Source organism: Chinchilla lanigera, unplaced genomic scaffold, assembly GCF_000276665.1.
Source record: "Chinchilla lanigera isolate Chin_1 unplaced genomic scaffold, ChiLan1.0 scaffold00055, whole genome shotgun sequence".
Classification (NCBI taxonomy): domain Eukaryota; kingdom Metazoa; phylum Chordata; class Mammalia; order Rodentia; family Chinchillidae; genus Chinchilla; species Chinchilla lanigera.
In genome coordinates, this window is record NW_004955456.1 from 8,085,082 (window position 1) to 8,098,025 (window position 12,944).

Sequence of the window (12,944 nt, forward strand, 5' to 3'; positions counted from 1 at the left end):
ATCAAAATATTATATGGTACTCCACTTATATGTACAATTTTTGTTTTTATGTATCAGAACAGTATTTAAAATTTTATTAACACTTTTATAAAATTTATTTTATGAAATAAAGAACAACATGAGACCTACCCTCTTAAGAAATGCTAAAGTATACATCATTGTTAGCTAGAGATACAATGTTGTGCGGAAGATTACTACAGTGTATTCTTTTTGGTTAGCTGAAACTTTACGGGTGTTAATTTTTAACTCTCCAGTTCCTCCTTGGGTTCTATGAATGTGGTTGCTTTAAATATTTTATATAAATAGAATTACACAGTATTCATCTTTCTGTGGCTGATAACACTTCAAATAGCATAATCCCCACCAAGTTCATCCATTTTACTGAATATTGCAAAAAAAATTTTTTCTCCTTCTTCCTCCCCCTCCCCCTCCCCTCCCCCTTTCCTTTCTCCTTTTCCGTCTTCTTCTTCATATAGGGTTTCACAAAGCTGGCCAGGCTGGTCTCAAATCTGTGATCCTCCTACCTCCGTCTCCCAGCAGAATTTCTTCCTTTCTAAGGCCAAGTGACCCTCGACTGTATGTGCACGCTGCGTTTTCTTAGTCCTTTCATCTGTTACAGGACATTTGGTAGTTTATACATCTTGGCTATTATGAATACTGTAGTAATAAATATGGGGGTGTTAATATTTCTTTGTGCTCCTGATTTAAATTTGTATGTAAATACCCAGATATGGGATATCTATATTTTTACCTTTTGGAGGAATCTCCTAGTGTTTTACCAACAGTGTACCTTTCCCCAGTCCGCCTTTCCCCACATATTCATTAGCTCTTTTATTGATAATAGCTGTCCTAACCATGTGGCAATATTTCATTTGGATTTCATTTTCATTTCTCTTATAACTAGTAATACTGAGCATTTTCCCATATGCTGGTCATAAAAAGACCATTTACACTAACACTCCAAAAAAACCCTGAAATGCATATGTATTTAAATCCTGGATCTTTACACTGAAAACTACAAAATGCTACTACAAGAAAATTTTAAAACATCTAAACACAGAGATGAAACCAGGCTCATGAATTTGACAACTTGATATTAAGATGTGGATCCTCAGCCATTTTATCTGTTGACTCAAAATAATCACCATAGAAGTCAGACAAAGCTCTTTTATAGATATTGACAAGCATATTCTCAATTTTATATAAAAATACAAAGAAACTTAAAAGGCACTAACAGTTATGAAAAAAGAAAGAGACAATTGGAAGATGCACACTGCCGTATTTCAAGACATTCTACGATCACAACTGCGATGTGGGAGAGATGACAGACAAATGGCTCAGTGAGACAAAATAGAGAGATCACAATAGATGCACAAAAACATAATCAACAGAAGAAACGTGGCCTCTTCAAACAACTCTCCTGGAATTATCTGATATCCATATGCAGAAAATGAATATTGCCATCATAGCTCATATCTTGTGCAAAATAACTCAAAATGGATTATAGCCCAAAATATAACACATAAAATTCTAAAACTTCCAGAATAGGAAAAAAAATCTGTGCATTCTTGGGTGTGGTGACAAGTTTTCTGGTATCACACCAAAAGCAGGATCCATAAAGGAAAAATAATAAATTGAACTTTATCAACATTAAAAATTTTGCTCTGTGAAAAATACAGTTATGGGAATGAAGAGACAACCCCAAGCCAGGAAAAAAATGTGCACATCAAAAATCTGACAAAAGAGGTATAAGTAAAATAGTGAAATAGGTCAAAACACAACAAGAAAACTGACAAAAGTAAAAGTAAGTTGACAAAAGATCTGAAGAACATTTCACCAAAATTATACGCAGACTAACCAAACGTATAAAAAGATGGCCAGCATCATTTCTCAATAGGGAAATTCTGATTAAAATCAAAATGAGACGAAACTATACACCCTGGAATTACTAAAATGAACAAATGAGCAGACCGTACAGTGACAAGGGTGTAAAGCAACAGGAACTCCTGCTCATTGCGGTGAGGATGTGAAACGGTACCGAGAATTTAAACGGTAACATTTCCTGTTAAGTTTATGCTTCTTCTCTTCCGCATGTTAGTAAATGGCCCATTCTCTAAGTCTGTCGTCTCCCTGACCTCAAGCTACTGTTGCTCACGTTTCTGCACAGTCAGCAGTAAAATCCTGAGAGTCAAAGAACATGGTGCTCAGAACACATGAGGTGTGAGAGGCTCTTTAATGTCATTACCATGAAGAATTGTGAACAGTGAAAACGTTCATAAAATCCTGAAGCTGAAAGTGTCAGAGTGATGCGGGGGGTGGTCAGTGACTCACCAGACAGAATTATAAAGTAATGAGGATGGTATTTGGGAACACATAATAAAAGAAAGTTGAGAAATTGTGCAAAATGCTTAAATGTTGCTAACGTGGATTTTTGTAGCATTTACTTCAATTTTTTACAGAAATTATTTTATTACCTGGATAACTGATTTTCAGTGAGCAATCTAACCAGCAAACAAATGGGAAAATCATTTTTAAAAATGTAAGGGCCCGGGATGTAGCTCAGTGGCAGAGGCGCCTGCCTGGCAAGCACAAGGTCCCGAGTTCAATTCCTGATATCAAAAAATAAATAAATAAAAATAAAAATTTAAGAAACAACTGTAGCATAAAGCTGTCAGAGGCTGGGTGGTGGTCTCTGAGAAGGTATTTCTTTGCCCACATCCCTGGAAACTATAAATGTGAGGTATATTTGCAGGTGGGTGGAGAAGGTTGTGGATGAAATTAAGCTAAGAATCTTTTTTTTTTTTTTTTTGAGACAGGGTCTCGCTGTGTAGTTCAGGCTGGTCTTGAGTTCACTTTGTAGCCCAGGCTAGCCTTGAAGTCAGGGGAACTGTCCTGCCTCAGCTTCCTGAGTGCTAGGATTACAGGAGTGTGCCATTATATCCAGCTTTAAATAAGAATTTTGATGAAAGATCATCTGGGTGATCTGCATACACCCTAAGTCCAATCAGAATTGTCCTCAAAAGAGCTCATACAGAACGGAGGATAAGCCCAGTGAGAGACGAGGCGCAGAGTGGAGTGATGTAGCCAGAATGACAGTGGACATGGGGAGCTGAAAGAAACAAAGAGGAATTGTTTTCTAGAAACTCCAAATGGAGTTCGATTCCGAAAATGCCTTGATTTTGGATTTCTGAACTCCAGGCTTGTGAGAGAATAAGTTTATAGGTTTTTGTTGCTGTTGTTTGTTTGGTTTTTAGCGTCTGCTGTTTGAAGCCATCCGCTTATAGCCAGGCTTGTGAGAGAATAAGTTTATAGGTTTTTGTTGCTGTTGTTTGTTTGGTTTTTAGCGTCTGCTATTTGAAGCCATCCGCTTATAGTCATCTGTTGCAACAGATTCAGAAAATGAACCTGCGATGCACTGCCTGCTGTGCGTCTCATGCACTGTACAGTAAATGTGCACAGTACACTGGACATGCTAACAGTAGCCTTAAACCTAGATTTAAAAAAATACTTTCTGACAAACTGACTCCTAAGGTGGTACTCATTTTCTAAATATCAACAGTTGTTTAATGCAATGTCACCTGCCTTTGCATTTGCCCCTTTTCTAATGTCTGTCTATTCCTTTTATAAGTTTCTCCCAATTCATTTTTGTATTTGTTATAATCTGAGTATTGTACTTGTTCCAAAACTTGTCTCTCACCTGTGGTGTGCAAGTGAATGCTTTAAAAATAGTTCTTTGGAAAGAAAAAGTACTGATTTGTAGGGTTTGCAGACTTCTGCAGTGTGAATGTCCCATCCTGGCTGCTTTCAAGCCAAGTCACGTGACGTCATTGAAGGCCGAGCTGGGAAGAGATGAACCCAGCGCGCTCTCGCACACCCATGCATGTCAGCCTCAGCACAGCACTCACCTACGCCACAGAAAACGCGTCTACACGCGCAGAATATTTTTACTCTAAAGCTAACTTTAAGTAGGAGGATCACACATAACCATTAGTATACAATCAGTTTTTGAAGGAGTAAGAATCTAAAACTATTGCTATGATACTATTTCCCTCTATCACAGTTTAAATCTGACACAGAACTATAATACTAGAGAAGTAAGAAAAGCTAAAACTAGCACAAATACATAAACAATTTGCTACAACTGGTTAATCCAAAGCCTTCTAAGAGAAATCAGGAAACTGGCTACATGAAAGTATCAATTTAGTAAGAACATCATTTAAGTAGAAAAGAACTAAAATCTGGAAGGAAAGGTAATTTCTTACAAGATGTTACCATTTAGGAAAAAAGAAGGGAAATTTCCTAAAGTAAAAAACTGTAGGGCTGGGGATATAGCTCTGCGGCACAGCGCCTGCCTGGTAAGAGCAAGGCTGTGAGTTCGATTCCTGGTAGCAAAAAAAGCCCAAAACTGTAATTGATTAATGTAAGAAAATACTCACCTGCCTTCTTTGTTTATTTGGTCACCGTACCCCACTGTCTTCACTACAGTCAGTTTCAGCTGAACATTGCTTTCCTGAAGATCGGATGTCTGAATTCTAAGCCCAACATTTGGATAAAAATGCGAGGATCTGCTGTCTTTCAGATTCGTGTTAAACAGTGTGTTAATCAGTGTTGACTTTCCAATTCCAGTTTCCCCTGGAACCAACAGAGGCACATCATCGTAGGTGGATCACAGGGTTTACTGAAGGTTTTCTGTATGCTTGTGTGGATCACAGGGTTTAGAAGTCACAGTCTGAGCCAATGCAGGGGCCTAAAGGGCCCCACAAGTTTTGAAAAAGTCAAACTCATAGAAGTAAAAGTAGAATGATGATTAGAAACTGGTAGGGGAATAGAGAGTTGCTGAGAGAAGGAGACAAATCCAAATAGGAGGAATACTTTTGAGGTCTGTTGTACAGCAGGATGACTATAGTTATCAATGTGTTGTAAATTTCAAAAAACTAAGGACAAATTTGAAATGTATCACCACAAAAAACATAGGCAAAAGAAATAAGGACTACATTAATAAGCTTCATTCACCCATTCTATATATTGTATACAAATACCAGCACACCACATTGTACTCCATAAATGTGTGTAATTGTAATTTGCTAATTGAAAATATTAATCTCAAATAAATAATCCCAAATACTTCAAAGACTGAGATAGTCCTGAAAATATACATGCTAGTCATGACTCAGTCATTAAGATAGCATAGAAAGGGGGCTGGGGATTTAGCTCAGCGGCATAGTGCTTGCCTGGCAAGTGCAAGGTCATGAGTTTGATTCCCGGTACCGGAAAAAAGCAAAAAAAAAAAAAGGATAGCCTAGAAAGGAAATACACACTAAGCTATGTCAGATTTTGTAAAAGGCAAAAGATTTATATGATCTGAAGAGAAACTAGAGTATGCTATGTCACATTTTGAAGAACACAGATTTAAATTTAAAGTTTAAATAATATGGCTAGCCAGGCATGGTGGTGCACGCCTGTAATCCCAGCACTCAGGAGGCTGAGGCAGGAAAAAAAAAAAATCATTGTGATTCGAGGCCAGTCTGAGACAAAGTGAGCTCAAGGCCAGCCTGAACTGCACAGCGAGACTCTGTCTCAAAAAGACTAATAATAATAATAATATGGCTGAGAAGATGGAAACCAATACAAACATTAAGAAATCGTCTTGAATTCATCAATATCAGACTGTGTAAGTGGAAATGAGCTCAAGAAAAACGTGGTGTTTGGGACTCACCCACACAGAGAATATTGAAAGAGAATCCTTGCTCCATAGATTTGGTCACCAGCTGATAGGGCAAACATTCAAAACCAAAGTGGCTAAGAGTAGTTAAGCAACGGATGCTTTCTTTTTTTTCCTTAAAGAAAAGAAAAATAAAAAGGTTTTAATTAGAACAGGAAGTTAAGCCATTCAAATGGACCATACTAGGTTACAGAAACTAGAATTAATTATGATTGTATTATCATATCTCAGACCAGATTCAAATGCAAATAATAAATTTGTGCAAAAAGAAGTCTGTATACAAATGTAGTACCCAGATGTTATTACTACTGTTACAAGTAAACCTGACCTATCTCTAATCATACTCAACAAGGATATGTTTTTATATTTTAAAAAAAGGAAACACCACAAGAAGCCCCAGTATATTATTCTAAGGTAATAAATTATTTTTCCATAAAGAAGGAAAATTTTAACATTATCTCATTCTTTTTGTAGTGTGTTAATATATTGAAAAAATTTAAGGCTGGGGATATAGCTCAGCAGCACAGCACCTGCCTGGCAAGCACAAAGTCCTGAGTTCGATTCCCAGTACCAAAAAAAGAAAAAATTAATACATGTTTGTATGGGTGAAGTAACCAAAATCAATTTAAAATTCAAATACAAGCAAATGACTTTTACTTCAAATTTCTCATGTACTCTCTGAAAAAGGAAACTGCAGCTAACACCACCAGCTTGGAAAATTACTAATCTGTTGATAGCACAACTAAGGTCAATCCTTGTTCATTTTTAGTTATTTCTTTTGTTTTATTTTTGACACAGGGTATTGCTATGTATTCTAGGCTGGGCTTGAGCTCACTGTGTAGTCCAGGGTGGCCTCAAACTTGCTATGATCCTTCTGCCTCAGCCTCCTGATGATGAGCGTGGCTCAACTGGTTATTTTTAAAAGGTGTATAAATAAGTAAAGCTTAGCAATATGTATTAATTTTTTTCCCTGTAAATCTCTACCAAACAACAGGGAACATCCACAAAAGTTTTCAATTATTCAAATTATTCAAAAGTGTCCACTGTAGCTACTTTTAAAATAACCATTAACATATCAGTTGTGCAAATCAGTGTAACTCACTGAGCTTGCTTTCTGCATGCACACATGTGTCGTGCATGTTGATCATGTCTTCTACCCTCTCCCAGCCCCTTTCTACCCCTCCGTGTCCTTCCCAGTTCCCAGCTGGCACTGTTCTGCATTCAGGTCCACTTCCTTTTTCAGTCCCCATGTATGAGATGGAACATGTGATATGTGCACTTCTACATCTAGCCTATTTGCTTAACTTGATATCCTCCAGTTTTGTTTTTTCGTTTTTTTTGTTGTTGTTACTGGGAATCGAACTCACGACCTTGCACTTGCCAGGCAGGTGCTGCACTGCTGAGCAATATCCCTGGAAGGATGGCCTCCAGTTCTAAGCACTTTGCTGTAAATGGCAGGATTCTGTTTCTTTATGGCTGAACAATACATTTGGAGATGGGCACCTCGACTGTATCTCAGTCATCGTGGCGAGCACTGCAGTGAACCCAGCTGATTTCCTCTTCCTTGGATGCACTCAAGAATGCGATCACTGGATCAGGTGCCACCCGTCCTGTTCTCCATGTGGCCGCACTCGTTAATTTAGATTCCCACCAACAGTGAATAGAGATTCCTTTTTCTTCACCTCTTCAGTAACATTTGTTTCTGGTGTTTGGCTTTGGCCATTACCACTGGGTGAACCATCGTCTCACTGTGCTGACTGCAGCTCCCCACGGCGAAGGCTACTGAGCAGCTTTCCATAGATCACTGGCCTCTGCACTTCTGTCGAGAAGTGTCTGCCGGCCACTTGCTCATTATTTCACTGTGTTACTTGGCTTCGTGTTGTTGTTCTTCCTGTTGAGTTCTTTATATATTCAGGATATCAACTCTCTGTCAGATGGACAGCTAGTGATGTTTTTTTACATTCTATAGGTGGTCTCTCTGCTCTGCTAATTTTTTCTCCGGAGTTTGGAGATGAGGCTTCTTTTCAAGCCGCCATCACCTATGGCTGGTTGTAGCAGTCCTGGGCGAGGGGCTCCCCTCAGCACTAGGCAGCCCCAGTGATGCGCAGGTCGTGGCAGTAGTAGCTGAGGATGCTGAGCAGCACTGCTGCCCTGGTGGCCTTGGGGATGGCCTTTGGGGGCCTGATGCCCCCACAGGATTCTGCCTAATGCTGGGCCTGTCCTTGTCCCATGATGTGGGTTGTAAGGACAAACTGCCCTTTTTGTACACATCACCACCATCACCACCACCACCACTGTCCCACTTTCCAATGTGACCAACACATCAAGTTCAGACCCGGGTTGAGGTAGCGTCAGTATATTCCTGGAAAAAAACCTAAGCTTAGGGTGCCATCTACTGCCGGAAGAGCAGAAGTGACTCCAGGCTCAGAGAAAATAAGCAACCTGTTTAGAATTTCTGGAAAGACAAGCACAAAGCCAGGTTAAAAGACTGTAAATAAATACCTAACCCTTAAGGTGCTGCCTGTAGTGGGTCGTAGATGACACCTCACCCTGCAAGGCCCAGATGCATCACATACCAACAAGCATCAAGAACTTGCAGGGAACCATGATTTCATCTAACAGAAAATAAATAAATAAAGCACCGGAAACTGGTCATACAGTAACCACCATGGGCGCGCTCTCAGTGGAGAATTTCAATGGCTGCCTTAAGGAAACTCAGAGAGCTTCAAGAAAACACAGGAAACAGTTCATCCAGCAGCCGTATTTACATAGATACGGGAGCCATTTCAAAAATCAAACTAACCCTTGGGCTGAAACATACACTAAGGGAAATTTAAAATCCCATGAAAGGGATCACAAGCAGACTAGATCAAAAAGAGACAATGAGCACAGAGACAGGGCTACTGAAGAACGCTCAGGTGCTGGAGAAAAGAAGAAAACAAGAATAAAGAGGAATTTTGGACGCTTGTGGTAGACTTAGCACAACATCTACACAGCAAATATTTGGATTATTGGAGTACAAATGGGACTGGAGAAAACCAATAGGATAGAAAATTTATTTAAAGAAATAATATCAGAAAACACAGCAAACAGAAAGTGATACCAATATCCAAGAACAGAAAAGTCAAATCTGCCCCAAGACAGGGCACACACAATCTCTGAAAGATAAAGGTTCTTAAGGCTGCCAGAGAATAAAACCAAACAGTAAGTAAGGGTGTTGCAATTTCCTTGCAGGCCAGGAGAAAATGGAAATTTTCATAGTACTTAAGGAAAACAGCAAAGGTATCCATCCTTTGGGAAGTAACGAGAGACAGACACCCCCCACAAATAAAAGCTGAGACGATACATCTCCACCAGACCTGCCCTATAACAAATGCCAAAGGGAGTTTTTCAAACAGAAAGAATGAGACATTAATAAGAAAAAAACCACTGCAACATATGTAATCCACTGGTAAGAGTAACTACACTGAGAAACGCGGAGTGCTATACTATTGTAAATGTGGTATACACGATATTCCTATCTTCTCTATGAAAAATAAAATAATGAGAGGGAATAAGGATGATGGATTTGAGGGGGGCGTGGTGGTGCACACCTGTAATCCCAGCACTCGCGAGGCTGAGGCAGGAGGATCATTGCAATTTCGAGACCAGCCTGGACTACAAAGTGAGCTCAAGACTAACCTGAACTGCATAGTGAGACCCTGTCTCAAAATGACAGAAAAAAAAGATGGATTTGAGGCAGGCGGAATTTTCCAGCTTCTCCATGACTTGGAATTACAACAGCTGAAGTGAAGCCACTTAAACTGGCTGACAGAGAATTTGTGATGATCCATATTGCACAGAGACTTGGAAAGACCCAGAGATTCAGGTTAGCTGGACACCGGGCTAGAAGTGCATCAGCTCAGAGCCCACAACAGGGGCCACAGCGGGGCACCACAGCGGAAACTGGAGATGCAGAGGGAGGGAACAGACATCGTGGCCAAAACCTGGCACCGAGAAAGACCCAGAGCAGAAAGGCTGACACTTAGCTGATCTGGGAACAACACGGCACGTCGATGCACACGTGTTCAAAGGGACGGCAGGATACCCACTGCGCATGGGCGTCTGCTCAGTCCTGGTTTCCAACTTGGAGGTGTGTCTTAGTTACTGTTCTTCCTTGCTGAGACAAATTGCCCAACAGCCAGAGTTAAAGGGGGAAAGGTTTATTTAGCTCACAGTTTGTAGTGGTTTTAGTTCCTAATTGGCTGGTTCCAAGGCAGGCTCACATGGCACACAGGCACTGAAGACGAGAAACAGTTCAGGGTGGGCAGAAGGTAGCAAAGCAAGCAAAACGAAGACCACAGTTCTATCGCCTATATCTTATTCAGGCTACTTAGGGCAGGTAGCACTCACACCCTTAATGCTAGAGCCTTTGAGCCTAGCACTGCCCCACGAGTCAGTCCCAGCGTCACACACTCTAGATCCAGCCACCTCTGAAAAAGCTCCACCCTTGACCGCATGAGGCTCTGGGAGGACATCTAGACCCAAGCCAGAACAGGGTGGGAAGGAGTGAGGACTTTCTTTTTACCTGGCATTTCCAAACTGGGGATCGGCCCAACCCTCACAGACCTGACGCTCCTCAGGGATCCCCTCAGGAGCCAGGTGTCACCAGCTCTCTTGGCTCCAAAAGGAGGACAGGGCCCATTTTCCAGAGAAGATGACCTTTCAGAGTTTTGAAGGATCTAAAGCATGTGTACCTGCAGACACTGATAAGAATGAAGAATCTGTAGAAGAGTTCAACAGATTAAAATCTATTGCTGATTTTCCAAGTAGCAGTGTGGTTTCAGCCTCAACTCTGGCACACTCAGGTTTGTGGGCTGCTTTTTTTTTTTTTTTTTTTTTGGTTTTTCTCCGGTACCAGGAACTGAACTCACGATGTTGTGCTTGCCAGGCAGGCGCTTTGCCGCTGAGCTAAATCCCCAGCCCCTGTGGGCTGCTTTAGACAGAAGCCACGAGAAACAATCCCCAAATTGCAGATTCATTAATGGATTTTATTTTGAAAGCAATGCTGTGCAGCCTACAAATCCTGGTGTCCAAGACGGTCAATACAAAATTGAGAACTACCTAAAACTCAGAAACTGTTTTGCTTTAGACAGACTGAGACTTGCGCAGACCCGGGAACTGGTCAGGTTGTAGACCACCAGACACCGCAGAGCTGACAAACCTTGCCATGTGGAGCAGGCGGCTAGAGTCATTTCAGAACTGTTTATAATTGGGGTTTCTCATGACTTAAAGAGAAAAATAAAGGACAGATAGTAGGAATCAGAGAGACAGATGTTTTACAAAGGGAAAGGGATCTAGAGACGGAAGGAGGGGGAAGTAAGGGAGGAGAAAGGGAAGTAAGAAGAATTAATTAAAATGTATTATGTATGTAAACCAAACCCCCTTAAAGTAATCAGCACTGAAAATATGCACTAATTGAAAATTTTTAAGTCATTTCCTAACTGGCCAGATAATACCCCCTTGAGCCCCAGAGACTGCTGCATAGGTATCCATGGCCAAGTGCAGTGTTTCTCCCATGTGGAACACTGAAAGATTAGGCACCTTGTGATCACGCCTGGTCAGAACTCAGTGACACTTTCCTAACTCTTCTTTGTTTTGGGGCTGGAACATTATGTCTGAAGTGAATTTGATGTTGTGAGTTCTGATAGGAATTTCCCAAATTCAACAATCCCTCCAAGAAATCCAGCCATTCCATTTACAAGCAGCTGCTTGCAGGAGCTGGATCGTGTGCTTTCGGTGAAGATGACACAACAAAGCGCTTTCACTGGGAGGGGGAATAATCGGTGGGAACCCTGCTGGAGACCCCAGGAAACAACACACTAAGCGGGACCCTGTGTAAGCATCTGTTGGATGAGACACAGCAGGAACATATCCACGATATTCATTTCACCCATTCACTAGGAGAGTCTCTGATAAGAACTGCCGAGAAAACACCATCACCAACTAAAAGAATTGGTGATACAATCTCCCACAATCGCATGGAACAAGAAGCTATATGAATGGGAGTCAGTTTCAAGAATTTTAAGAAAATAATAGTGAAAAAACTTCAGACATCTGGGAGCAACCGCATGTGAGGCTCTGGTTGGTGGCCTAGTGAGCGCTCGCTCAGAAGGACAGAACAGGGGATGAGTCAAGTCAGACCTCACGGCACAGGGAGCTTAATACCAAAGGGCAGCGAAGGCGCCTGTCCAAGGAGAGGCTTTGCACAACCCGGATAGAAATGCTGCTGGCATTTTTATTCCTCATGGACACCTGGTCACTTGTAAACAATATGGTGAAGCAGCTGACAGATGTCCCTTGTGCTACACAGTCATCGCTTTCAAGCAAAAAAATGTCTTAATCTAACTCCGGAGTAAGCATGTTAGGTTCTCTTTGATACCTAATGTGTGATGTGAGGGAACCTGAAGTAATCAGCCCTGAATCTCACCAGCCTTTGCTAGCAAGTTGGGAAAAAAAAAAAAAAAAACCTCACATGCAGCAGTGTTTCATTTGCTGAGTAAAATTTGAATTTCTGGATTTTTTGGGTTATTAGCTGTATTATTTATCCAATTTTCAATTAAAAATCAAGGCTAAGAAGCATCATATTGGAACTTCATAATATGTATTTGTAGTACACTTAGTGTAAGCAAACTAACATTTCATTCTTTTCAAATAGGCTTAACAAATGGAGTGTTCTGTATAAACATGGAGATTATAGTTAATCTCCCCCGTAGATTATAGTTAATCTCCCCCGTCACATAATTTGTTTTGTGTGAAAAAGGAACAAACTGTTCCACAGTAGTAGAAAGAGGTTATTTTTAGGTGTTTGTCTTTGTGTTTTAGGATTCTGTCCATTTTCTTTTAAAATTATAAACACCTACTTGTATGAATGATTTTAAAAAGTGACTCTGCTATTTCTGAAAGGCTATTTAATGACAGAATCCCATCCAGCCATCATGCACGGACATAGAAAGATGTTGGAGATCAATTAAGCATAAAATGCAAGTGGCACAGCAGTGTGTATGACAGGAACCAAATCAAGCTGTATGTTTTGTATCTGCACAGAACAAAAGACTTGGACAGATGTATGCAACAAATTGTTAAATCTGTTTCTCTTGAGGGATTGGAAGGGTCCCTTCACTTCTTTTTTCTTAAGATTTTGTTCTGTTTGAAATTTTCGTAAGTATGTATTACTTTTAAA

At 40.6% G+C, this 12,944-nt stretch overlaps 1 protein-coding gene across 1 annotated transcript in view; it reads right to left on the minus strand.

Moving 5' to 3' along the window:
* Positions 1–12,944, minus strand: part of Sept14 (septin 14) — a 35,749-nt gene that overhangs the window by 18,512 nt on the left and 4,293 nt on the right. Inside the window, exons 3-4 of the mRNA XM_005396691.2 lie at positions 5,717–5,837; positions 4,437–4,632 (exon numbers count right to left, since the gene is read on the minus strand). Coding sequence (XP_005396748.1) covers positions 4,437–4,632; positions 5,717–5,837 — 317 coding nt within the window. The remainder of the gene's footprint in view (positions 1–4,436; positions 4,633–5,716; positions 5,838–12,944) is intronic.